The sequence below is a fragment of the Engraulis encrasicolus genome, chromosome 2 (genome assembly GCF_034702125.1).
Source record: "Engraulis encrasicolus isolate BLACKSEA-1 chromosome 2, IST_EnEncr_1.0, whole genome shotgun sequence".
NCBI classification, from domain to species: Eukaryota; Metazoa; Chordata; class Actinopteri; order Clupeiformes; family Engraulidae; genus Engraulis; species Engraulis encrasicolus.
This window is the reverse complement of record NC_085858.1, coordinates 51,224,609-51,249,427: the sequence shown is the minus strand read 5'-3', so window position 1 is coordinate 51,249,427 and position 24,819 is coordinate 51,224,609. Positions and strand designations below refer to the sequence as shown.

Sequence of the window (24,819 nt, the reverse complement as noted above, 5' to 3'; positions counted from 1 at the left end):
AGAAAAAATGTGAGGAAGTCTGTCACACAGTTGAAGCACACAAGAGTATGGGTCCTGAAATGTGACAACAACCCATACTTTAGAAGCATATCGACTTTATAATGGCCTCATAATAATGAAATACACATTCTGGAATAGCCCAGTCAAAGCCCTGACAAAAACAATTGAGATTATATGGCATGAAGTCAAGAAAGCTATGCACTCCAGACATCCCACAAACCTTGCTGATGAGAGGCAGTTCTCTAAAGAAGAGGGAGACCAGATACAAACCGATTGTTTTGTTAATCTGATCTGCAACTACAGGACAAGTCTGGTTGATGATATCGCAACTAACTGAGGGTTAAAACCTACTTAATGCAAGGGTGCACTTACTTATGCCCTGCTGTCCTGTGAATGTTATAGCCTTATGACCAATACAAATATGATGACATGTAAATGTTTGGGTTGAATTAATTAAAGCAGACTCTGATTGTTCCTTCTTGAGATTTCCGGGAAGATCAGACCATGTTTTATGATCAATTTTGACAGAAATGTAAGAAACTTCAAAGGGTGTACAAACTTTTTCCTGGGACTGTAGATTGGTGGTTAGGTTTGTCAAATGAACAGTCATGGCCTAATATAATGGTGAGGAGGCTGGTCTTTGGATGGGTACACATATTACCCTAAGGAGGACCTACTTTGTCCCCAATAAAACAGAATTAGCAATGCGGCATGCAGGTATATACTGTGTAGATCCTATACAGTAGTAGCAGGTGTTTTCTGTATGTGTAATGAATGTGTGTGTTGCCCTGTAGATGTCGCCAGTGGTGATTGCTCTGATCTCGGACGGCAGCAGGTGTCTTCTGGGAAGACAGGCCACTTTCCCCCGCGGCATGTACAGCGCACTCGCCGGATTCTGCGACATGGGTGAGGAGGGTGTGTGTGTGTGTGTGTGTGTGTGTTTTAGGTGTTGTTGTAGAGCAGTGAGACTATAGAGAGCAGTGAAACATAGACTAAGGACAGACTTGGTGGAGGTGGGTTTGGAACTGATGCCCTTGACTGTTTGTGTGTGTGTGTGTGTGTGTGTGTGTGTGTGTGTGTGTGTGTGTGTGTGTGTGTGTGTGTGTGTGTGTGTGTGTGTGTGTGTGTGTGTGTGTGGTGTAGGTGAGAATGCAGAGGAGACTCTATGGAGAGAGATTGTGGCAGAGGTGGGATTAGAGCTAACATCATTTGTGTGTGTGTGTGTGTGTGTGTGTGTGTGTGTGTGTGTGTGTGTGTGTGTGTGTGTGTGTGTGTGTGTGTGTGTGTGTGTGTGTGTGTGTGTGTGTGTGTAATAGGTGAGACTATAGATGAGACTCTGAGGAGAGAGATCGCGGAGGAGGTGGGACTGGAACTGGCGTCCTTGCGGGTGTCGGGATCTCAGCACTGGCCCTTCCCCCAGAGCTCCTTCATGGTGGCCTGCCACGCCCTTGTTGCCCCCGGCAACACTCAGGTAAGACACACTACATTACGTTACATTTAGGGTTCTTACTTAGCCAGCGCGAGCAAATAACATGTTGCTGTTCTAGCGGCAAAAGCATCCCCATGTAACGCACATCAAGTATCACAAATTCTGAGGACGTGGCCCAGCCGTGGCATAGTGGGCTGAGCACTGGACTGCTACGCGGTCGACCCAGGTTCAATTCCTGACCTGGGTCATTTCCCGATGCTCCCCCTGTCCCTCTCTCCTTCTGAGGACATGTTTTGCTGTGCATCGACGTGTAATACGTGCGGCGTAGCCATGCATAGCCTTGTGGCCACGTATGCGTAACAATGTGTCGACTATGCGAGGCCCCTTAGCTGCTCGCCTGGCAAGCCAGACCATGCTAGTAAATGAATAGCTGGAATCATCCCATAGGCAGAGCTGAAGCCTGTGGGTGAAACTAACTAACAGTTGTCATTCACTTGACACCTGATAGGCTGATCCAAACGGACAAAGCAAATGGCCAGTGCTTGTTAGCTGTCATCAGGCTAAGCAACCCCCCCCCCCCTCTCTCTCTCTGTCTTTTTGTGCTGTGCAGGTGAATGTGGACCATGAGGAGTTGGAGGATGCCCGCTGGTTCTCGCTGGGCGAGGTGCAGGAGGCTCTGAGTCTGAAGAAGCCCCCCCGCAACCCCCCCGGCCAGACGCCCACCTTCTGGCTGCCACCCCCATACGCCATCGCACACCAGCTGGTTAAAGAGTGGGTCCAGGAGCAGGCGGGACACTAGCGGAATACACACACAGACAAATACACAGATACTGTACACACAGACACAGACATATACACACACACACACACACACTGCCCCATCGCACATTTGCTGTTCGACGTGTGGATGCAGCAGTAGACAGAACACTAGCAGAACACACACACACACACGCACACACACACACAAATGCACACACACACACACACACACACACACACACACACACACACACACACACACACACACGCACACACACACACAAATGCACACTCACACACACACACACACACACACACCATCTCACCTTAGCTCTCACACAGCAAACTGCCAATAAGGAACTGTAGGCTATTTTGGCCAGCTGACTTGGTTGGCAACTGTAGACGGTATCGTAAAGACGAGAACAGCACACACTCTATGACGTCACATGCACTGTGTGACAAGGCAGGAGAAGCTGACATGACATGAATGGTCCAGGGCACTATTGTTGCATACTGTCTCTGTTTGGACAACAATGAACCAATATGATAAACTGTGATTCTGTAACAGAATCCATTCAAGATGTAGCTCAAAGTTTGGCAAATGTGCCAAGACGCCAAACTCTGAGACTTTTGACAATGGGGCCATAAATCAGGGGTTAAATTGGCCCTGGGACTTTACGTTTGTAGCCGGGAGGTTGCGTAGGTTCCACAAAGTAATCCAATCATGCTGCAAAGAGGAACTCGCACACCACTGATGATGTAAAAATAAAAAAAAGCATAGGGGTTGGGCGCCCCTTTTTACGCACAGTGCTCAACATCTTGGTTGACCTTACCATAAATCCTTAAACAGATGAAGTGTCCCCCCCACTGCCTGTATTTATTATTCTGATTTTGTAATTGTGTTTGGGGTATTTTTGTGCTTTTTGAGATTTGACAGTTAAATCAGACAGGAAAAGCAGGGAAATGAAGAAATGGGGATAGTGTTGGCAAATGACCCAAAATGAACTCAAGCAGCCATGGCAGACATAGCCCTAATGGTCAGGGAGTTGGTCATTGGATCATATGGGTACAGGTTCCCTTTCCCTAGACCAGGATCCATAGATGATGTGCCCTTGAGCAAGACACGTAACCCCACAATGCACCAGGGACAGAACCCAATAGCATGTGCCTAAATATCTGTTGAGCAGGTAAGTGTAATGTAATATAATGTAAAAACCTGGTGTCCCCACCCGTTTGTGGTATGGAACGCATAGGCGAAAGCACCTGCTCCTTTGCCCTACTGGACAAAAAAAAGGCCCTTTTTGAAAGTACTTTTTTGAACATTGTTTTGTCACAATTTACTGTGATCCATGTTGACATGATAATCTACAAATGCTTCACGATCAAACGCATGTCACAATAATGCCCGGATATAATATACAGCCTCCATGGCCTGGTGAGACAGTCGGAAGCTCCACATGCCCTCACACCCCCACCTTCAACACCTGCCCCTCAAAATGTCTGTGCATGCCACTGATGGGACGGGTGTATTATGCAATGTGCCATGGCAAATACAAGGTAAATACACATGTACTTCTGTGGATTACATCTGTCAATAGAACCTCAATGGCAGAACAATGAGCTGAAAGAACATGGGTGCATGTAAACTGAAACCTGAAACCTACAGGTAATGCCATTAGGATTCATTTCTTCCTGGATTGCAGTGGGACCCTTTTTCTTTGTACTCCAGAAGGCCTTACACTTACCATAGTGCAAAGAACAGTCTGTAGTAGTCTATTTCACAGTCTGTAGAGTCGACTGATGGTGCTTAGCTAATGCCTTACCACTACCAGACCACAATGTAGCCTTCTATTCACTGTTACTGCTCTACCTCTGAAAGCCTGAACTTTGTGAAAACCTGTGACGTTGTTTGTAAATCTCACCAATCAAAGTTTGCAAGGTGAATAAAGCAGGCTTTACAAAAGATGTAAAAGAGTATTTGGTTTGTTTAACCTGACATGACATGGTGTATATTTATTTAACGGTCTCTGTCTGAATTGTTACTGGAAAGACAATTAAGACACCCTATTAGTCAAAAGACTAGCCACTGATTACGGGGGGGGGCAACCACCATTCCGACATACCGCCATTCCGACACATCTCCACACTTTTTCATACCGCCATTCCGACACCACATGTTGCATGAGGAGCTGTCCACGCGCGAGCGTACACCTTCATCTATGTGTCCAAAGCTGTCCACGTGTGTGGTGCTGAAGTCTGTGTATGCTCCGAGTGAAGCACGGAGAAGATGCATGTATCCTTTATCTATGAAAGGCTGAGGGATCGAAGTCACCAATATTTGATTAAATATCACCCAACAGATGGTAACTGCACACATATCAGGGTTGAGATCATGACGGGTGGAATGCAGCAGCACTGTTGCAGAACATTGCAGGCAATCCATAAGGAAAGTTTAGCAACATTGGAGTAACATTAACTGCTGTGAGAGGCTTCCTTGAGGCCAGAAGTGAGTTGTGTCTGACCAGGTAGAATTAGGAATATTGGTATTCTTTATGACAAGATCATGGTGTGTATTGTCATATCATGATCATGATCATGGTGGTTACACCTTGGTAATCATTGTAATCAGTGTAATCATTGAAAATTTATTCTTCACGAGTCTTCCGCTTGTAGTGCTGAGCACACAACCAGCATACATATCGGACTAGCAGACATTACACATTATGCTTACAATACAAAAATTAAAAATGAATACGCAAAAACCATATGGGAATATGACATTCGAAGAATGAAGACATCTCTATAAATATCAGATTCATGATTTATAACCAATAGATATCACTATTTACTTTTGCATCATAATGTATCGCTGTAATGATCAGCCTATTTTTTATCCAATGAATCTAGTTATTAATATGGGGTGCTTGTAGCAATCATTGGGAAACAAACAAACACTAATTTATGAGACAAACATGAACATAAAACATAAACATCTACATTTTTCTACAGGGTGGATCAGGATATCTTCAAGCTGTCTGAGATGATAAGAGAGAGGGCAAGTACAGACAGAGACAGGGAGAATGTCTCTGCTGCTAAACTCTCTGTGATGGGGGGTGTAGGACGAAGCCCCACTGTGTCCAGCAACAGTTGCCGGTAGAGAGACAACCGAGGGAAGGTAGAAATTGTGGGGCTGGACGAGTTGAGTGACTGAACAATGGCCATCTGAAACCAGTACTGTCCAAACTGGCACACCACAGGGCATCCAACAGCAGCCTGCAGAGACACAGGAGAGACAGAGGCCTTATATTGGGTGCAGTAATGCAAGCTTCAAAATCAAACCATTAAAGCTTACATACAGTATGTGTGAAGCATTATTGTAGTTTGTGTTGTATAAGTGAACTGTTTTCTTAAGTTAACATGTAAATCTGCATCTTAAAGGGGGCCCTCATAATTAGCCGTGCAGAACCAGTGGGCCCCCGCACCCTCGTGGGCCCCTATTTAGGGCGCGGGGCCCACCGTGATATGCCCGCTATGCTAGATGGCCAGTCCAGCCCTGAATGAGACTATGCCCTCCCTCATTATAGCACATTTTTACTTCTCTCTTTAACTTGTTCAAACAATCTGTTTTGCGTTTGCAATAATTATCGAAAAAGGAGATTTAAAGCCAGTCCAAAAAGAATGCTTGAATAATTGTACAGTACACTCTAAGAAAATTTCCCTGCAAAATAACTGCAGTTACTGGCAATTATATTTACCTGTAATTCTACTGTTATTTCACACCAAAAATCAAATACAGCTCATTGCTGTTTAATGTATCACAGTATATAACATGTTTTCAGCAGCAATTGAACTGTTAAATAACAGTACTCTACAGAAAAAAATAACAGTACATTTCAGTTAAAAAGTTGAATTGTACTGTGTGATGACAGGCAAATACTGGGTCATAGTTGTATTCATGAATATGGCCATGGCAACTTCCCACCCCACCCATCATTCTCCATAACTGTGGTACCCTGGCCATGTTACCACCCCACCCTCCCATCGTTCACCATGACTGGAGTGCCTTGAGCATGATACTATGGCGCTATGCTGTATTGAGAAAATGGTTTGCGGCGGTCCTTTGAAAGTGTGGGCATGAATACAATTTCAGAGTACGCAGTGCTATGTTACAATGATAGTGTGCAAGGTGGGCTTTTTACTGTATCTCTTGATGAGCCAATGATGAATATAGCATTGGTCAGTCTTTAAAAAATGATTTTACACCAAGTAGCACAGCAAACAAGCAGCACTACAAGCTAGCTCTCAAAGCAATTCCTTATTTGCAGCAGGCACATTATATGCAACAATGCCACAAATGATGCCACATACAGCAAGCTTTCACAAAGAGGAAAGTGTGCAAGCATGTAAGCAAGCTTGTAGGCAAGCTTGTAGGCAAACAAGTGCTATGCTGTGCCATGCAGGCCAGCCAGCAGGCAGGCAAGCAACTGAAGTGTTGATAGTCCAGATTTATATACAGGTGCAAGAGTACCATGTGACCAGAGTCATCAGGCCCTTGGCAGGTGACGCCCGTAATTGAATAATGGCATAACAGCCCTACTCAGGTGAGGCCAGGCACTGATTAGCAGATTGGTTTAGATGGGGCTGCTTGTTGCAAGAGTGTTACAAGTTCTTAAAATGTTTCAGCCATTCACACTTTCATCACTATCAAAATGCATGTGCTACTCACACTTTGCTGCATCAAGCACTTTTTAAGTATTGTAGTTTCCTTAGAAATTGTTTCATCATGCTTGATATCAGATAATCTCTAACCAGTCAGAATGACTTCAGTTCTTCAGGTGGTATTGAAGTTTGATGGTGATCACGGACAAGTGGAGGATGAATGGGTTTCAATGGTGCTGCCTAAAATAACTTGTTATTTTCTAGAGATGCACCGGATCCGGTTCCGGTTCCGGATCCGTCAGGATAATAGAGTTTTTCACAGGGTCCGGGTCCGGCAGGATCTTAAGCAGTGGATCCGGTATCTGGCATGTTACCTAAAAATCAGGGTCTGGTGCATGTCTAGCCTAGGCTTTTCAGTCTTTCACAACCCCAATCACTGCATGGAGTGAAATCCCTTTGGAAGCGGCTATTGCAGGCAGTGTGGCAATAAGCCAATGAGTCTAAAAAATAGTTTGCGCCAACGTAATAAAAAGGGCCTACGTGTGCGAGGATCTTATTCAGTGGATCTGGTATCCGGCAGGATCCTAAAAATCAGGATCCGGTGCATCTCTAGTTTTTTCCACAACGGCGAATACTGCTATTGTGCAGTACTTACTGTTTATGCTCAATATGTGACTCAAAGTAATATTTTCACAGTAGTTGTCTGTTTTTTCGAAAAACAGTAGAATGCTGTTGCAGAATTGCCGTAAATAAACAGCTATTTGTTACAGTGTATCTAAGGCAAAGATGCTATTGCCACTTTAGGCTGGGCCTGGCCATAGACTACTAACCACGATGCTGCACAACATTTCGCGATTTAGTCTGACCACCAGGTATGCTATCTGCAACATTTCAGACTCTGTTGAGATATGGAGGCAATCCATTTTGAGCCTTTCCAATGACTCAGTGGGTGGAATGTGTGTAAGGCAATGACGTACCAGTTCAGCAGGTGATCATAGATATTAACACCATGAGTTAGCCACAACATAATCTCAATACAAAGACACTGTCAGTCGCGATACCCAGGCTAATTGCCAGCTGGTCCTGTAATTGGTAAAAGTCATGGGAAAATCCAAACACCAGGGCTAACTGTATTGTCATGTCCCACTGCTTGGCCTGCTATAAGAAGAGAGGTCGATTATACAGTAAATAGTGTGTTGGAACATATAACTTAATTTTGTAAGTTTACCTTTGGTAAGTAGAGTGGTTTAGTGCATATGTGATGAGGGGGAATGGAGTTCCCACACTCCCTCAGATTAATCTTTAGTTCCCTCAGGGTCAAATCTGTCAGAATTAAAACTGGATTAAAATGCATTCAAACAACAAAAATGAATGGCACCACACCAAAGAAGCAGTACACTTTGAATTTACAGCATAAATTCAGAATACACATGCACAGGTCTTTTACTGCTATCCAAACTTTGATCACAATTTTGATGTTGTAGCCTGACGATCACTGCACACACACCGGCACCCAAACACACACGAAACACTCACTTCCATCGATTCTCGACTTTTCCCAACCGGTGATCCAACATGATGAGGCAGAGCTTAGGTCAAGCTTTTCTTCCAAGTCTGTACACACAGGCTGAACACTTACACCCAGTTGCACTGGCCTGTTCAGACGAAGTATCACTGCGTTGGGCATGTGCGTGTGATTGCTGAAGGTGATGTTTGTGATTCTCCGTCTGCTGTAAAAACTGACAGATCCATCACTTTGCCAATGAAGCTCAAGCAAGGCTTGCCAGTCATGTATGTTTGCCGGCTCCATGAACCTGTCAAGAGAATGTGGTGTCATGTCAATATGGAGGTGATGATTTTTAGGCAATGGTAAAATATATAAAATAATACATAATGTGGGAAGTTGTAGCCAGAAGCCAAGTCATTTCCAAAATCATTGTGCTATATTTCAGTACGAAGTAAGTTACCGTGGCAATTCATTTACAGTACTGTATTCATACTTCTATTGTCATGGAGTAACAACTGTGGTATAAGTAGGGAAAACAAGGACAAACAACGGCAAATGTTGAAACGTACATTTTAATGGTACAGATAATCTAGGAAGAAATTCAAATTCAATTCAATTCTGTTTCACTTGTAGTTTGAATGTTTACAGCATTCTTGTGTGTATATATTTTTTCTATATATTTTAGGGGCTTTTGGTGCCTTTATTGACATTTTGTGCCTTTATTGATTAAAGTGAAGATTATGGCAGGAAACGAGTGGGAGAGAGATATGGGGCAGGGTTGGGACATGACCAAAGGGCCTTGGTCCCCATGGGCATGCAGGCCCATACAAAGTGTGTGTGTGTGTGTGTGTTTTTTTTGGGGGGGGGGCTTAGCATGCAGGCCCATACAAAGTGTGTGTGTGTGTGTGTGTTTTTTTTGGGGGGGGGGCTTAGCATGCTGCGCCACAGTGCCCCCCATGTGTAATTTTACATTTGGTTTACCTTTGAAAGCACTCTGCTGAGCTCAAGACATATTCTTTCGTCAGTAGAACGCCACCACATCGATGCCTCACCATGTTACGTTTACCAAGTAAGTAAACCATCCAAGGCCAAGACCCATGAGACAACGTGTCATTCTCTTGTTGCTGAACTACGCCGCAGGTTTCTAAGAACAGTCAGACAAATTGCAGTGATGGTATTAATACACACAACAACATGCACAACTGCAATTTTGGGACAGTTAAGCATTCATTAAATCACTGGCAAGTTATGTAATCATACCTTTACATTGTTATAAACTTATGACACTATTTACAAGACATTAGTTTATTATATGTTCATAATGCGTGACTTTACATTACAGTAGGGTGCATTCAGGTAATTTGGGCCACTTTTCGGTAAATTCAGAAAGACTCAATCTGAGGAAGAACATCAAACATAACAGCGTAACATGACTCAACAACAAAATTATACATTTTTACAAGTTTTAGTGACAGGTGTGTCATCCTGGATGAAAAAAATGCATTAAGGTAAAATGGGCCACCTATTCATTTCAATGGTAAAACTAAGAATTGCACAAAAGAAAAAGAAAATTAGTGATGATTTTAATATTCCTCCATTTTTTTCCCAACACATCTGTTTCCAAAAAGATATCACAACTTCATTAAAAGAGCTCCCCTGACACCTCCATCTTCAATAATAGTCACATTGTTTTTGTAGAAAATATGAATGATAATTCCCATAGAAAAAAGCGGCCCAAATTACCTGAAAGGGGCGGCCCACTTTACCTTAACATGTTCAGCCCAAATGGGCTGATGTTTTTTTTGTTGTTGACATTTTTAGGTATTTAAAGTTCACAATGTTGCCCCAACTATGTTTTTCCAGATTAAAGGCACAAATTCAAACCTAAAAACATACCCGTTTTTCCAGTTTTTGTCACATCTGAAAACAGTATTACTGTATATAATCCTTATTTTATCTAGACGATTTCTTATTTTGGCAAGACTGAAAATTCACTTTCTTCTGTCACTCTGCATATTAGGGTTCCCCCTGCCCATCAAAAAAGTGTTATGCAATTCAAATGACTTTAAACAGATTGAGTAGTAATGTTGCAACAATTTCAGTACATTTGTGGTGGTTAGTCTAGATTAGATTAGATTAGATTAGATTAAACTTTATTTATCCCCAAGGGGAAATTCTTTGTCCAGTTTGCTCTGTAGATTAAAAAGAGAAGTAAAAATAAAAATAAAAATAAAAAGAATAAAAAGAATATGAAAATAAAAAAGTAAAAAAAGTAGATAAAAATAAATAAGGTGGTCATGCAGAAAAGTCCAGGAGTTTCTCTTTGTCCTTAATGGACAAATTATACAGTTGCATGGCTCTAGGGACAAATGATTTCCCCAGTCTGTCAGTCCTGAATTTCAGTGCTCTCAGCCTCCAGCTGAACACACTCTTTTGTTGGATGATTGTGTTGTAGAGTGGGTGAGCCTTATTGTCCAAGATGGTGAGCAGTTTGCTCAAAGATCTTCTTTCTGACAATGAAGTGAAGTTCTCCAGCTCTTCTCCCACACAACAGAGCCCGCTTTCCTCACCAGTCTGTCAAGCCGCGCAACATCTCTCTTCCTTATGCTTCCACCCCAGCATACCACTGCATAAAAAAGTACACTGGCAACCGCAGACTGATAGAACATAGTGAGGAGTGTGTTGCACACATTGAATGATCGTAGTTTCCTCAGGAAGTATAGCCGACTCTGTCCTTTTTTGTATACTGCATCTGTATTGGCAGACCAGTCTAGTTTGTTATCCAGATATACCCCTAGATACTTATATGTGCTTACAATCTCCACCTCAACACCATCAATAGCGACAGGTTCCAGAGCTAGCTTGGACCTCCGAAAATCCACCACCATCTCCTTGGTCTTTGTGGTGTTGAGTTGAAGGTGGTTGATTTTGCACCAATGCACAAAGTCATCCACCAGTCCCCTGTACTCCCCCTCCTGCCCATCTTTAATACACCCAACAATTGCAGTGTCGTCTGAGAACTTCTGCATGTGGCATGTCTCTGTGTTGTAACTAAAGTCTGAGGTATACAAGGTGAAAAGGACAGGAGAGAGCACAGTACCTTGGGGCGCTCCCGTGCTGCACATTAAAGTGTCTGAGAGGCAGTCTTTGAGTCTGACAAACTGTGGCCGCTCTGTAAGGTAGTCAGTGATCCAGTTGACTAGGAGGGCATCCACACCCATCTGCAGGAGCTTCTCTTCCAGTCTGGAGGGTTCGATGGTATTGAAAGCGCTGGAAAAGTCAAAGAACATGACTCTCACAGCGCTATTCCCTTTATCCAGATGAGAGTGTGTCCTGTGCAGTAGGTATGAGATGGCATCATCCACTCCCACCTTCTCCCGGTATGCAAACTGCAGGGGGTCCTGTGCATGGTTCACCTGTGGTCTTAGGGTATTCAGCAGCAGCCTCTCCATCGTCTTCATGATGTGTGAAGTGAGGGCTACTGGCCTAAAGTCGTTGATGTCTTTTGGATGTGGCTTTTTTGGGGACAGGGATAAGGCATGAAGTTTTCCATGGAGTTGGTGCCTTACCAAGACGTAGACTCAGGTTGAATATATATTCCAGTGGCTCCCCCAATTCAGCAGCACAGGTCTTGACAGTCGTGGTGACACCCTATCCGGACCTGCAGCTTCCTAGGGTTTTAAGACGCTTCAGTCCTGCTCTAACCTGGTCTGCTGAGATTATAGAGGGAAGGTGCTGTGAGAGCGGAGATGCTGGATGATGATCATGTGACTCTCTGTTCCCCGGCACTGTGACAGAGACGGCTCCTGGAGGGAGGGAGATGGAGGACAGGGGACATATGGATGGTGGGTGAAAAGGGCTCCCTCAAAGGCAGCACTAGCAGAGGGGGTGGGGGCAGCACCCGCTGCTAGATGGTCAAAGCGGTTATAGAAGTTGGTTGAATTCATTGGCCCGGTTTTCAGGTCCCCCTCAACCCCTCTACTGCTCTTCTTCATTCCAGTCATACTTTTCATCCCATCCCACACTGCATGCATGTTGTTATCTTGCAGCTTCACCTCTATCTTCTGTCTGTACTCCTCTTTTGCCTCTTTCAGTTTGACCTTTAGTTCAACCTGTGCCTGTTCATCTTTTTCCTGGTCTCCCATCCTTGAATGCCCTCTTTTTGTTTGTTCAGGAGGGCCTTGACATTGCTGGTTATCCAAGGCTTGTTGTTTGGAAAGCAGCGCACAGTTCTTGTGGGTACCACAATGTCCCTCGCAGAAGTTCAGGTAGTCAGAGTAGCAGTGTGCAAGCCCAATCATGTCCTCCCCCCACGATTGTTGGAAAACACTCCAGTCAGTTGAAGCTAGACAGTCCCTCATAACCTCATCCACCTCAGGTGAGAACTTCTTCACTGTAATTTTTGTAACTGGATCTCGCCTTACACGTGGAGTATAGAGTGGCTGCAGAAAGACCAAATTATGATCTGATCTGCCCAGTGGTGGGAGGGGAGTTGCAGTGTAAGCATCCTTAATGTTGGCATACAAAAGATCAATTATCCTGTTCTGTCGTGTGTTGCAGTTGACATATTGATAAAAGCATGGCAGTGCTGAGTCTAAAGTCACGTGATTAAAATCTCCTGATATGGCAATGAAGGCATCAGGGTATTGCGCTTGGAGTTTGGCAACGTTAGAGTGGATGACATCACATGCAGTTTCGGCCGTGGCTCGGGGATTTATATATGTTGCCATAACAATAACATTCGTGAATTCACGGGGGAGGTAATAGGGACGTAAACTAACAGATAATAACTCGACATCTGGGCAGCAGATAATGTTCTTCACAGTTATGTGATTGGGGTTGCACCATCTTTCGTTGATATAAATAATAAGCCCGCCCCCTTTACTTTTGCCACTTAGACTGGGGTCTCTGTCCGCTCTGACCTGCGAGAAACCAGGGAGTTCAATAGTGGCGTCTGTGATGTTATTGCAGAGCCACGTCTCCGTAAAGACCATCACACTACTTTCCCTGTACAGTTTGTCATTCCTCACCAGCGCTCCCAGCTCATCCGCTTTGTTGGATAGCGAGTTTACATTGCCCATCACACACGAAGGGATCGCCGGTTTGAATTTCCACCGTTTGGCCAGCGCTCTCTTCCTCACTTTCTGTCCAGCCCTGCAGCCGCGGTACGGCCGTCGGATGTCTTTCGGTATGCGGCTGATGCAGAGTGCGTCATTTGATTTAAGCGCAAGCAGCTGCTCCCTCGAATACGTCCAGTTATTTCGCTGAGAAGTGCTGAAATCCTCTTCAAACAGCATGTTCATGTGTTGAATATAGTCTACTAAAACGCTAATGGTAAAAAGTAAAATAATAATAATAAAAAACACTTAATTAAGACAAATAAAAACAAAAACAAACAGAGCTCTCCGGAGGACAGCCTGCTCACGCTGGCGCCTAGCAACCAAAATTAGTCTGTAGAATTAAAAGAAATGAGACACCCAATTCTTATCCGGCTCAATTTAGCTGATGGCCCAATTTACCTGAACGCACCCTACAAATCTGTCAACAACATATATTTTTTTTGCATCATATCCTTTTATCAAGCCCTTGCAAACGATTCCACACACTGTCAATTTCAAAATAAAATTAAATTACCAATTATTATCAATATGAAGGCTTTCAGGACCTACCTGGTGGAGAGGTTGAGGTGTCTACCATCATGGTTGTAGTAAGTGGGGGTTTAGTTGAGATGCCAGCTGTCTTGGAAGTTGTGAGTGGAGGCTTAGTTGAGATGCCAGGTATCCTAGTAGTTGTGAGTGGGGGCTTGATGGAGGTGGCCGTTATCACAGTTGACAAAATCGGAGGTTCGGTTGAAGGTTCCCCTGTTTCGTGTGAAGGAGAGGTGAAGGGACTATTATGATTAGTGGTTTTACCAGTAGTTGCTGAGAGGGGAACGAAAGTAGAGGTGGAGGTAGTAGCTGTGAGTGCCGGCTTGGTGGAGGTGGCCGTTAACACGGTTGACAAAATCGGAAGTTCGGTTGAAGGTTCCCCTGTTTCAGGTGAAGGAGAGGTGAAGGGACTGTTATGATTAGTGGTTTTAGCTGTAGTTGCTGTGAGGGGAACGAACGTAGAGGTAGAGATGCTGATAGTAGATGCAGATTTAGGTGATGTTGATGTTGGAGTGGTTGGTAACTCAGTGAAAGTTTGGTCAGTGGTAAATGGGGCAATTGATGAGGTGACTGCACTGGCGGTAGGAACAGGGTAAGGTGAGGTGTCTGGTGCATTGTGGGAGGTGGAAGTGAAAGGTCGGTTAGTGGTAAATTGGGTAATGGGTGAAATGACGGCACTCGTGGTTGAAACAGGATAAGAGGAGGTGTGTGGTACAGGATTTATTGGTGTGGCTGAAGTGTCTGAAGAAGAGGGTGTGCTGGGCATTATCACAGAAGATGCGCTTGGTGTTTTTGAGGAGAACTGTTGAGTGGTAGTAGAAGGAAAGACAGTGTTAGAAGCAGAAGTAGCAGAGACAGTTAGGGGTCTATTTGTGGAGGTGTCTGTGATTGAGGAGGTTGGGATTGTTGATGCAGGGGAAGGTGAGGTGGTTGAAGGTTCTTGACTAACAGTGGTGTTGAATGGCACCTGGGTAGATGGAGATGAAGTCAAAGGACTAGAGACAGAATCAGTTGTGGTGAAAGATATGCTGTTAGTAGTTGTACTCACCTCTGTGGTAGTTTGCGATGTTACTGAGATAGAAGAAGTAGACTGATAGGACAAACCTGTAGATGCACTCCAATCTGTGGAAGCCTGTGGTGTTACTGAGATGGAAGGAGTAGACTGAGAGGACAAACCTGTTGTCACGGTAGCATCAGGCATTGCAGTTGTTGTTAAGAGTGTTGAATCAACTGTGGTGCTTGCAGAAGCATCTGACACAGCTGAGGCAGATGATGCGGATGTTACTGTAGTGAGCGGAGCGTTAGTTGAGCTTTCAGTCAGCGGTTTGCCTTCAGTTGATACCGTATTGGAGACAGCTGTGGATGCGGATTTAGTTCCCGCACTTATGTCCAGAGCTGATGTGGTTAAAAGTGTAGCTGTTGTAGGACTGCTAATCACAGTAGCGTTTACAGTAGTAGCTGTTAGCGTTGAAGTTAATGATGTTAATGTAGCTGAGGCGACAGTAGTAGTAGCGCTTGTAGAGCTGTCAGTCATTAGTGTGCTTTCAGATGGCACTGTATTTGAGGCCGAAGTCGATATAATGCTAGGGCTTGTGACTGTAGCTGTCGTGTGAAGTGTCCCTGGTGAGGGAGTGTCAGAGTGTGTTGAGGATGAGACAGTTGTTACTGAAAGGCTAGTGTATGGGGAGGCTGATGGAGACTTTGTGCTTGACATGGTAGTTGAGGATGAAACAACAGGGCTTGTAGGCAATGAATAGGTGGGGGACACGCTCATTGTGGGAACGGGTGTGGTTATGGGTGCAGTAGTGGATGTTGGAGTGTTTGCTGTGGTTGTCGTTTGTGTGGTTGGCCCAGGTGGAGTTGGACTGGGGCATATGTAGTCCTTGTCCGTGTCTGGCCCCAGCGCATGAAATTGGACAAAGCCAGGAGGATCATCTGTGGTCACGGAGTGGATCCAGTCCTGGTACTGAGACACCCTGGTGTAGACTCCTGGGTAACCACGTCGACCACAGCCTCTTCCAAAACTCACAACCCCAGAGAGAACCCAGACCTGGTCTTGCTGGCTTACCAATGGGCCTCCAGAATCAAGCTAAATTATTCAAACATTAAAGATTGAAAAATACTCAGTCAAAGTACAAAAACACTAATGATAAAAGCTGATAAAACAAGAGTGCATGGGGCATACGATTGATACCTTTTCTTTTACACAATTTTACTTCTGAAGAATTCCATGTTCTCAAAATAAATGGTCTTGGATGACTATGGTAAATACAGGTTTTGTGTTGGGATTGTTCCCAGGATTTTTTTCAAGGTTATGGATAATCTCCTACCTGGCAGGAGTCTTTGCCACCTTTGGGTACACCTGCGCAGATCATGTTGTCTGTGATAGCTCCGTCTCCATAGGAACAGCTGCACTGTTTATTTCCCACCACCTGCACCTCCACTTCCTGTAAGATCTGTGGGGAGGGGAGGGGCACTGCAACCAAGAAGGGCATTCAGGTTATGAGGTAGTTTATAAAAAGAGTGATTTACCTCTTCTTTAGATAATGGCAGTAATTAAATATTGGCATTTACATTTGATTTAGTCAAAGTTGGTTATAAATGACATACTGTATTTCGACTCATAGCTAGTCCTTTTTCTACTTTTTAAAAAATGTATTATATCATACTTCTTCACACATGTAATATCATCCCATTGTGTCATAAAAATGTCAACTAGTCCAGTGAAGTTGCGTGAGTAATTTCTTCACCTCCTTCTTTGATATATCCCCAGCCTGTCACCCAGCTCTCGGTCCCTGTGATGAAGACACTGCCGCTGGCTGCCAGACACACTGGTCTGATGAAGGGCGTGAAGCGGACAGGATAGGTCATTCGAACCAGTGCCACATCATGGTTGGACGTTTTGAAGTCATAATCAGGGTGTCGCACTACAGCTGCCACCATTCGCATAACCTCCTTTGGGTTGGTGCCATGTTGCCGATGACGACCAAGATAGAGAGTTAGGTGATGTGTGCAGGGACTGGAAGAGAAAACAGAGTAAGACCGTTCTTCGTAGGACGAAAGGGGTCATATTATGCTCAACACCTGCACAGGTACAGTAGAATGTGAATTACTGATCTAGTTTTGTGTCTGAAAACAGGATAGTCAACCGTACTCAACATGACATAGAACAATTAAATGCTTATTTTAATGCAGGATGCGTTTTATCAAGCTGCTTACAAGAGACATAAACAAAGCGTAATTAGATCAAATGCTTATTTTTATTTAATGAAGAGGGTTTCAACGGTTCTGTTTGAGTGACATGGAGCTTTGAAACTCACCTTAGGAAGCAGTGTGCAGCGGAGATGACCCACTCATTGTTGATCAGGGAGCCTCCACATATCTGATGCCCAGAGCGGTGGATGCTGACCTGCCAGGGCCAACTTCCTGGTTCAGAATCCTCACCGCCCACTATCCTGTTGCCCTGGTGAAGGCCTATCTCATGGTTGTTGTCGGGTTTTGAGGAGGTTTTGAGCCCACACACCTGTGCACTGGATCCACCACCTAATGAAGAGCAGAAATATAAAACAGTAAAGCAGCAGTGGAGATAGGTAAGAGGTAGGTAGAGATTATGATAGATCATAAATGACAGACCAAAAAAACAGAAATGACTATACTAAAAATATAATAATTAATAAGAAAAGAAAGACAAACAACCTTCATCTGTACGGAAAGCCCATCGACCCTCATGGTAAACATTGCTGGTGCGATGTAGATCTGAAGTGTCCTCAATAGGAATGGCAAAGTATTTCGATGACCCAGCAGTATCATATCCAGCCTATAACAATAGTTACGAAGAAGAAGAAGAAGAAGAAAAAGAAGAAGAAATAAACCAATAATTTTAAAAAATAATAGTAATAATTTATATGAAATATTACCCAAAGAAAATGTTGCTAAACATTTCAACAAGACTTTCACAAACACCTGTTGGTAAAAGGGTATGTGTTTTACACATAACCGTACAGGAGACACTATTTTACAAATTGATTATCAAGAAACAATTCATCAATGAGTCAAAATATCAATTTCCGCATAGGACAGAGCTTTCATCACTTGCAATTAGAAGAGGCGTAATAAAGTCAACTCACCACAGAAGGAATATATGTAAGGCAAATTAAGAAAATAACTTAAATGAGACAACAGTACTCTTGCAATAGGCGTGTAAATGACTTGCTGATTTCTTACCTGAGCACCATCAACAGCTGCTATGTCTCCATAGTTCATGAGAACAAATGACATGTCACCACCTGAAATCAAAGCCACCTGAAAGGATGCTACCTATAAGAAAACATATGTGCCAGAATGAATACTTACAAGCTAAATAATTATAGACAAAACTATTGAGACAAACCTTCTTGCATGATAGACACTCTTTCACCTTTTCTGGTGAAAATGACTTACAGACTGGCTAGAGAATCGCTGGGTAGAGAATGGAACCTTGTCCCATGTAGCCATGAATAGCCAGGAGGCAGAGAATTTGAGGCCGGGAAAGTAATCCTGGATGTCTTGTGAAGTCAGCTCTAGAAGAGAGCCGTTGGTGATCTGCTGGTAAGAGATGGATCCTTGTAAGCGGTTGTCAAACCTTGACCACAAGGGGGCGATGATGTCTGTGTTGGAGTGTGCAGGGAAACCGTTTGGCGGCCCCACAGGTGAAGTCCCATCAAAGGTCAGGTAGCCATCATTGTTTAACTGTCAGAGGGGATAAGTTCAAGGGTAATCTTTTAGAGATGTACTGTAATGAAAGGAACACATCCAAACGTATACTCATAGTGGGAAATGATTCTACCACTCCTTGTAGATGAGATAACATTGTCAGAAATAGTTACTTAAATCACCATTTCAATATTGCTGAGTGCATCTATACAGCCTCCCATTGAAACCACATGATGCTGGTGTCAGTATATTACAAATATATGAACAGTAACTCATTATTGTGTGTGTGTGTGTGTGTGTGTGTGTGTGTGTGTGTGTGTGTGTGTGTGTGTGTGTGTGTGTGTGTGTGTGTGTGTGTGTGTGTGTGTGTGTGTGTGTGTGTGTGTAATGTAACAGGTGACATACGTACGTTTATCTGGCTGTAAGTAAGGCCAAAGTAGTTAAACGTCGATTTGAGGAAGATGAGGCAGGAAGTCCCATTCTCTTGTGGAGGACTCACAGTGCCACCCACTAATGGATACAATGCACCTGTAACCAGAAGCAAATAACTAATACATGTTTGACAGTAAATAATAAAATTATGAATTTGTATTAGTACGCTCTCTGACCATTGATCAGAAGGGGCACCCTATGTTATGAATCAAATGGTAAATTAAGAATTTGTTAACTTATATGCAGAGTTTATACTCACTGCTGTGTATAGTTGTCTTAATTTCTAAGTCAATGGACACTAATTTCTAAAGGTATGAGGAAGGGAAAGGGATAGGTTGAGCACTGGATAGCTTTCTGTTTATACTGAAATGGTTTTACATATCTCAGAAAACCAAATCAAAAATCACTTAAATTTAATAAAGAATGATATTTGAAAGACGATGACAGGAGTGAACAATTCTTGGCTTGGGCTTTTCTACTGATTGTTTGCATACCTTCATTTGGTGCAGCTGTTGTTGTAAGCGTAGGGGAGGAAGATGACACAGGAAGAGGAGTAGTTGAAGGCCTGGTTGTTGTTGTTGTTGTTGTTGGTGGTGCTGGTGGTGTGCTTGGGCCAGGTGGTGTTGGGCTGGGGCAGGTGTAGTCGCCATCCGTGTCTGGTCGATCTGCCTCAAACTGGACAAAGCCTGGAGGATTGCCTGAGGTGTAAGACGCTATCCAGTTCTGATACTGGGACACCCTGGTGTAGACCCCTGGGTAATTAGGATGAGCGCAGCTTATTCCAAAACTCACAACTCCAGAGAGAACCCAGACAGAGTCTTGTTGGCTCACCAATGGGCCTCCTGAATCGCCCTGCAATATTAAAGAAAAAAGGGTGAAAAAAACAGATGTTTGTAGCTGAAATTAGACAGACAAGTCTGAAGAGGATGCATGCTGTAGCAAGTATGAATTCAAAGTAGCCTAACTTGCAAAAGGGCAAAGTGGAGTGGGATAACCCTGGGGTTGTGGGGAATGGATAGTCTGTCTTATATAGTATTACAGGGTTAGGGTTAGTGTCTGTGAGCATATTTGTAATGTAACAACAGCAAGTAAATACTTCTAAATGGCTTCTTACCATACAGGGGCCCTGGCCACCTTTGGGCACACCTGCACAGATCATGTTGTCTGTGATGACTGCATAGTCTCCATAGGAACAGCTGCACTGTTTATTTCCCACCACCTGCACCTCCACTTCCTGTAAGGTCTGTGGGGAGGGGAGGGGCACTGCAACCAGGAAGGACATTGGTAAATTATGTGAAAATCTAGAGAGACACCTCAGACTTCTGGGATACAGACCACAATTGTTTTACAATACAATACAATACATGCAGCAACATGTATTTGTATGGCATGGTATCACCACTATTGTTGTCTCAAAGCACTTTCACAATACATATTCACATTTCCACATTCATACACCAGCTTTGGAGGCTGCTGTACAGCACCATTTTTCTTTTCGATCATATTACTTAATGCGATTAGATAAATACGTAATGCTTAAAAAGTGTTCCATTCTGTTTGGGAAAATGAATATAGACCTAACTATGCATTGTTACATTCATTTGGCTAAATTTTGTGCTACATTTCTGTTTTGATCAGTACAGTGGTTATTCAACCTTTTTTTAACAGACGCCCCCTTAGACCTCATCCTTAGCTTCCCAACGCCCCCTTGACCACATCATAAGCCTGACAACGCCCCCCTTAGTATTAAAAAATTAAATGGACTAATGCCCCCCAATGGCAACTAAGCACCACATCCTCTCAGCTGTATCCTTCTCAACGTCCCCCTAGAGTTCCCCAATGCCCCCTGGGGTGCTGTACTGCCCCCGTTGAGAAAAACTAGTTTAGATTGTAGAAGTTCCTTTGGTACATATCGTACATCTCGGATCACTTACGGTAGGTTTTGCTAAAGGCAATCACAATCACTTATGCTAATTCAACACTTAGCGAGTTGATTTAGGAGAGTTTCTCTCCCCACAATCAGTTTTATAGTCACACAAAACCAGCTGTGCAAAGGAACACATGTGGCATACAGGATAGAGTCAGTTTCCAAGGTAATTATCTGGAATGCTACATTAGACATTTACGAGTTAGAAGCTTGTGATTTTTATGTGAGGAAATAAATTCATGAAGGAAAGTAATGAGGTCATTAAAAACCTTGGTTTGCCCACTAAACTTCTAAGTGGAGGAGCTAAATATTTAGAATGCTTGTATGCCTGTTAATTTGCTGTACTCCTGCACGGCACACCCACATTATCAAATGACATTATGGTATAAACCGGTCTGTGGAGATTGTCTTTCCTCTCATCACAGTGGTATTTTACAGGCCGCTTTGACAGTCTATTGTCTTGTAAGATGTACGGTAACATCATGTATTTGCACTAAACTTACATACTGTGACATGACACTATTATTACCAAACCTTACCCCCAACCACTGACTGCACACATTTTTACACTCCAACTCTGACGTAGATAAAATACAACATGGACAACAAAAAGACATTCAAAACAATATAGGCAAGGCACATACATATCCTAACAGGACAATGTATGCTGGTATAAGAAGATGCATACAGCAATATTCAAACAATGTACACATACTGTAAAATTCCCATACCTCTACAATCTTGTATTACATCTTTTTACACATATCATCTAAACAATTTTCAATTCCTTGGGTTGTGTAAATTGTAGTCCCTACATTAGTAAACTTTGTTAGTCTTTGTACAATGTACATCACCCCCATAGTCACTACAATATAAATTGTAAAGGCCTCGAAACTAGTCTAATCTTATCTGTAATTCCTTCACCTCCTTCTTGGATGCGTCCCCAGCCTGTCACCCAGCTCTCGGTCCCTGTGATGAAGACACTGCCGCTGGCTGCCAGACACACTGGTCTGATGAAGGGCGTGAAGCGGACAGGATAGGTCAGTCGAATAAGCGCAAGATCATCGAGTGGGTGTCGAACCACAGTCATGACGCCTCGCTGGACCTCATTCGGGTTGCTGCCTTCTTGCTGATGACGGCCAACATACACAGTATGATGGGCCGTACAGGGGCTGTCAATGAAGTGGAAATAGCGAAACATTGAAAAATGCCCATCAAAGTGGCCAAGGTCGCTTTTTATGTTCACAATTTGCTATATAGCTCTCTACATTACATATAAATAAATTGAAAATTTCAATTAGTCAAATTAACATTAGCATACAAGTCAGTCCGTTCCAAAGTTATTACACAAACAAAAGTCTCTGACGAAAAACAGATGCACACAAAGACTCAAGGATACACTGACGAATGCCGGACGACCAGAGAACAGTAAGCCACGGGCACCTTTGCTGGGCTTTACTGTTCAAGTGTTAACATTCGATTTGTCAAATCTTAACTTAAAATCTTAACTTAACCCCATGTTTAAACTATGTCACATTATCAAACACATTTACATAAAGGTGGGCCTGATAAAGAAAAGACAACTGCTTTAGCCTCCCAATCCACTAAATTTGTTTAGTTATTACTTCAAGATGCCACAAATCCAAATTCAAGCTGACCTTTGGAAGCAGTGAGCAGCGGAGATGACCCATTCATTGTTGATCAGGGAGCCTCCACACAAGTGATTCCCAGAGCGGTGGATGCTGACCTGCCAGGGCCAACTTCCTGGTTCAGAATCCTCACCGCCCACTATCCTGTTGCCCTGGTGAAGGCCTATCTCATGGTTGTTGTCGGGACATGCAGAGAGTCCACATATCTCAGCATTGCCTACCTCAACTTTTGAAAAACAAATATAGCAGACATATCATTTTTGACTCATGATGGCTACAACCATTTGTAAAAAAAATATTGCATTTACATACGCCACACAATATATAATGAACCACACAAACACAAATTTTAAACACACATTACATTTTTGGATGAATAAAACGTCAAGAAATCATGGAGAATTCAAGTTTGTAGAGTAGAAATTACCTTCATCTGTACGGAAAACCCATCGACCATAATGGTTAACATTGCTTGAGTGACGTAGATCTGAAGTGCTCTTGACAGGAATTTCAAAATACTTGGATGATCCAGCAGTATCATAACCAGCCTACGAAGATGTAAACACGTGAATTGTTAAAAAAAAAAATGGGTGTGAGATAATAGCATAGCACACGAATTAATTCACATGCAAGTACATTTACTTTCAATACTGTAGCTGGGTGCACATTATTACACATTATTCATTAAGACAGATGTTCTGCAACTTACCTGAGCATCAACAGCTGATATGTCTCCATAATTCATAAGAACAAATGACATGTCACCATCTGACACCAAAACCACCTGAAATGATGCTTCCTGCAAAACAAAAAATGGCAAATGACATTACATCACCTGTGACCTTTCACATTTTTAAATTATGATTTCAAGTTTATACCTGTAGATAATTGTTGTCCATAGAAGAAACTTCATAAAGATCCCTCACAGACTCTGGGGCTCTCTCACGCAGGTAGGAAAGTGCAACCTTGTCCCATGTAGCAATGAATAGCCAGGAAGCAGAGAAGTTAAGGCCGGGAAAGTAATCCTGTATGTCTTGTGAAGTCAGCTCTAGAAGAGAGCCGTTGGTGATCTGCTGGTAAGAGATGGATCCTTGGAAACGGTTGTCAAACCTTGACCACAAGGGGGCGATGATGTCTGTGCTGGAGTGTGCAGGGAAACCGTTTGGTGGCCCCACAGGTGAAGTCCCATCAAAGGTCAGGTAGCCATCGTTGTTTAACTGTCAGAGGGGATAAATTCAAGGGGAATCTGTGTAATGTATGTAATGAAACCAACTGACCCAACAATACATTAGGGTGGAAACTGATTCAACTACTCCTTGTTAAAGGATAACTTCTGCCAATTTCAATATGCTGTTGTATTGCTCACGCTACCCTTGACTTGTCAGTAGCCGGTGATGCAGCATTTTTCGACTCAGCCCTTTCCGAGATACTATGAGCTATTCTCATGGGGGCAGACTTTGTTTACATTAAAAACTTTCTTAAAGATGGCCTCTCAACGTCATTTAATTAATATTGCCGTGTTCCCAATTGTTATTGAATGTGTTACGCGTTGGTCCTGTTTTAAAAAACGTTCTGGTTGCTTTGTTTCAAGACGTTTTTGCAAGCTGGCAAGGTGGCTTGTGGAGAAACGAGAGAGTGTTCCGTGTTTCTCGTGGAAATGCGTCTCTGATTGGCTCACTCCTCCTGCTCTCAAAGAAACGCGTCTCTGATTGGCTCAGTCCTCCAGTTCTTGGAGAGAATGTAATGGGAAACAGTCGCCACTTCCCCGGGTGGTACTGCACTATAGGGGCGCCAACGGAGGCGTGCAGGCTCCATTCAGGGCTGTGCTCTTTCGACAGCGACCCCTAGGCGAGCTGCAGGCACGGAGCAACCGGAGTGAGCAGGCTTTATGTATGAGGCTTTGTGCTGTGTGTGTACCTGAGAGTAGCAACCAGCTGATAGCTAAGCTAAGCTATGTTTCGGGCCACCAGACGTTGCTTGTTTTGAAAACAAGCAGAAAAAAATTACTCGACATGTTTTTAGATAAATGGGTCGATATAAACCTTTGTGGGCAACGCCTTCTTTCGACGTGACGAAACACAGAAAGGCTTTCGTGATTCGCTCGTTTCTCTGCATTA

The 24,819-nt window shown here is 43.4% G+C and overlaps 2 protein-coding genes across 3 annotated transcripts in view; one reads left to right on the top strand and one right to left on the bottom strand.

Moving 5' to 3' along the window:
• Nucleotides 1-2,446, top strand: part of nudt13 (nudix (nucleoside diphosphate linked moiety X)-type motif 13) — an 8,405-nt gene extending 5,959 nt beyond the window's left edge. Inside the window, exons 7-9 of the mRNA XM_063190530.1 lie at nucleotides 795-906; nucleotides 1,317-1,471; nucleotides 2,040-2,446. Coding sequence (XP_063046600.1) covers nucleotides 795-906; nucleotides 1,317-1,471; nucleotides 2,040-2,228 — 456 coding nt within the window. The 3' untranslated portion in view covers nucleotides 2,229-2,446. The remainder of the gene's footprint in view (nucleotides 1-794; nucleotides 907-1,316; nucleotides 1,472-2,039) is intronic.
• A 2,410-nt stretch (nucleotides 2,447-4,856) lies between these two features.
• LOC134440419 (uncharacterized) lies at nucleotides 4,857-23,809 on the bottom strand. 2 transcript variants are annotated; one of them, XM_063190509.1, is made up of 20 exons: nucleotides 23,581-23,809; nucleotides 23,412-23,501; nucleotides 23,130-23,250; nucleotides 22,712-22,928; nucleotides 21,978-22,225; nucleotides 20,241-20,389; nucleotides 19,621-19,978; nucleotides 19,104-19,222; nucleotides 18,443-18,730; nucleotides 18,227-18,319; nucleotides 17,699-17,819; nucleotides 17,323-17,545; nucleotides 16,753-17,021; nucleotides 16,333-16,478; nucleotides 15,179-16,091; nucleotides 14,024-14,215; nucleotides 9,336-9,498; nucleotides 8,384-8,661; nucleotides 8,076-8,170; nucleotides 4,857-5,461 (listed from the first exon to the last, which is right to left on the bottom strand). In XM_063190509.1, the coding sequence occupies exons 1-20, from the start codon at nucleotides 23,599-23,601 to the stop codon at nucleotides 5,204-5,206; spliced, it is 4,362 nt and encodes a 1,453-aa protein (XP_063046579.1). In that variant the 5' UTR covers nucleotides 23,602-23,809; the 3' UTR covers nucleotides 4,857-5,203. The 2 variants fall into 2 exon arrangements, with proteins under 2 accessions (XP_063046579.1, XP_063046572.1); XM_063190502.1 differs by having other exon boundaries at nucleotides 14,024-16,091.
• Between the last annotated feature and the right edge of the window lie 1,010 nt (nucleotides 23,810-24,819).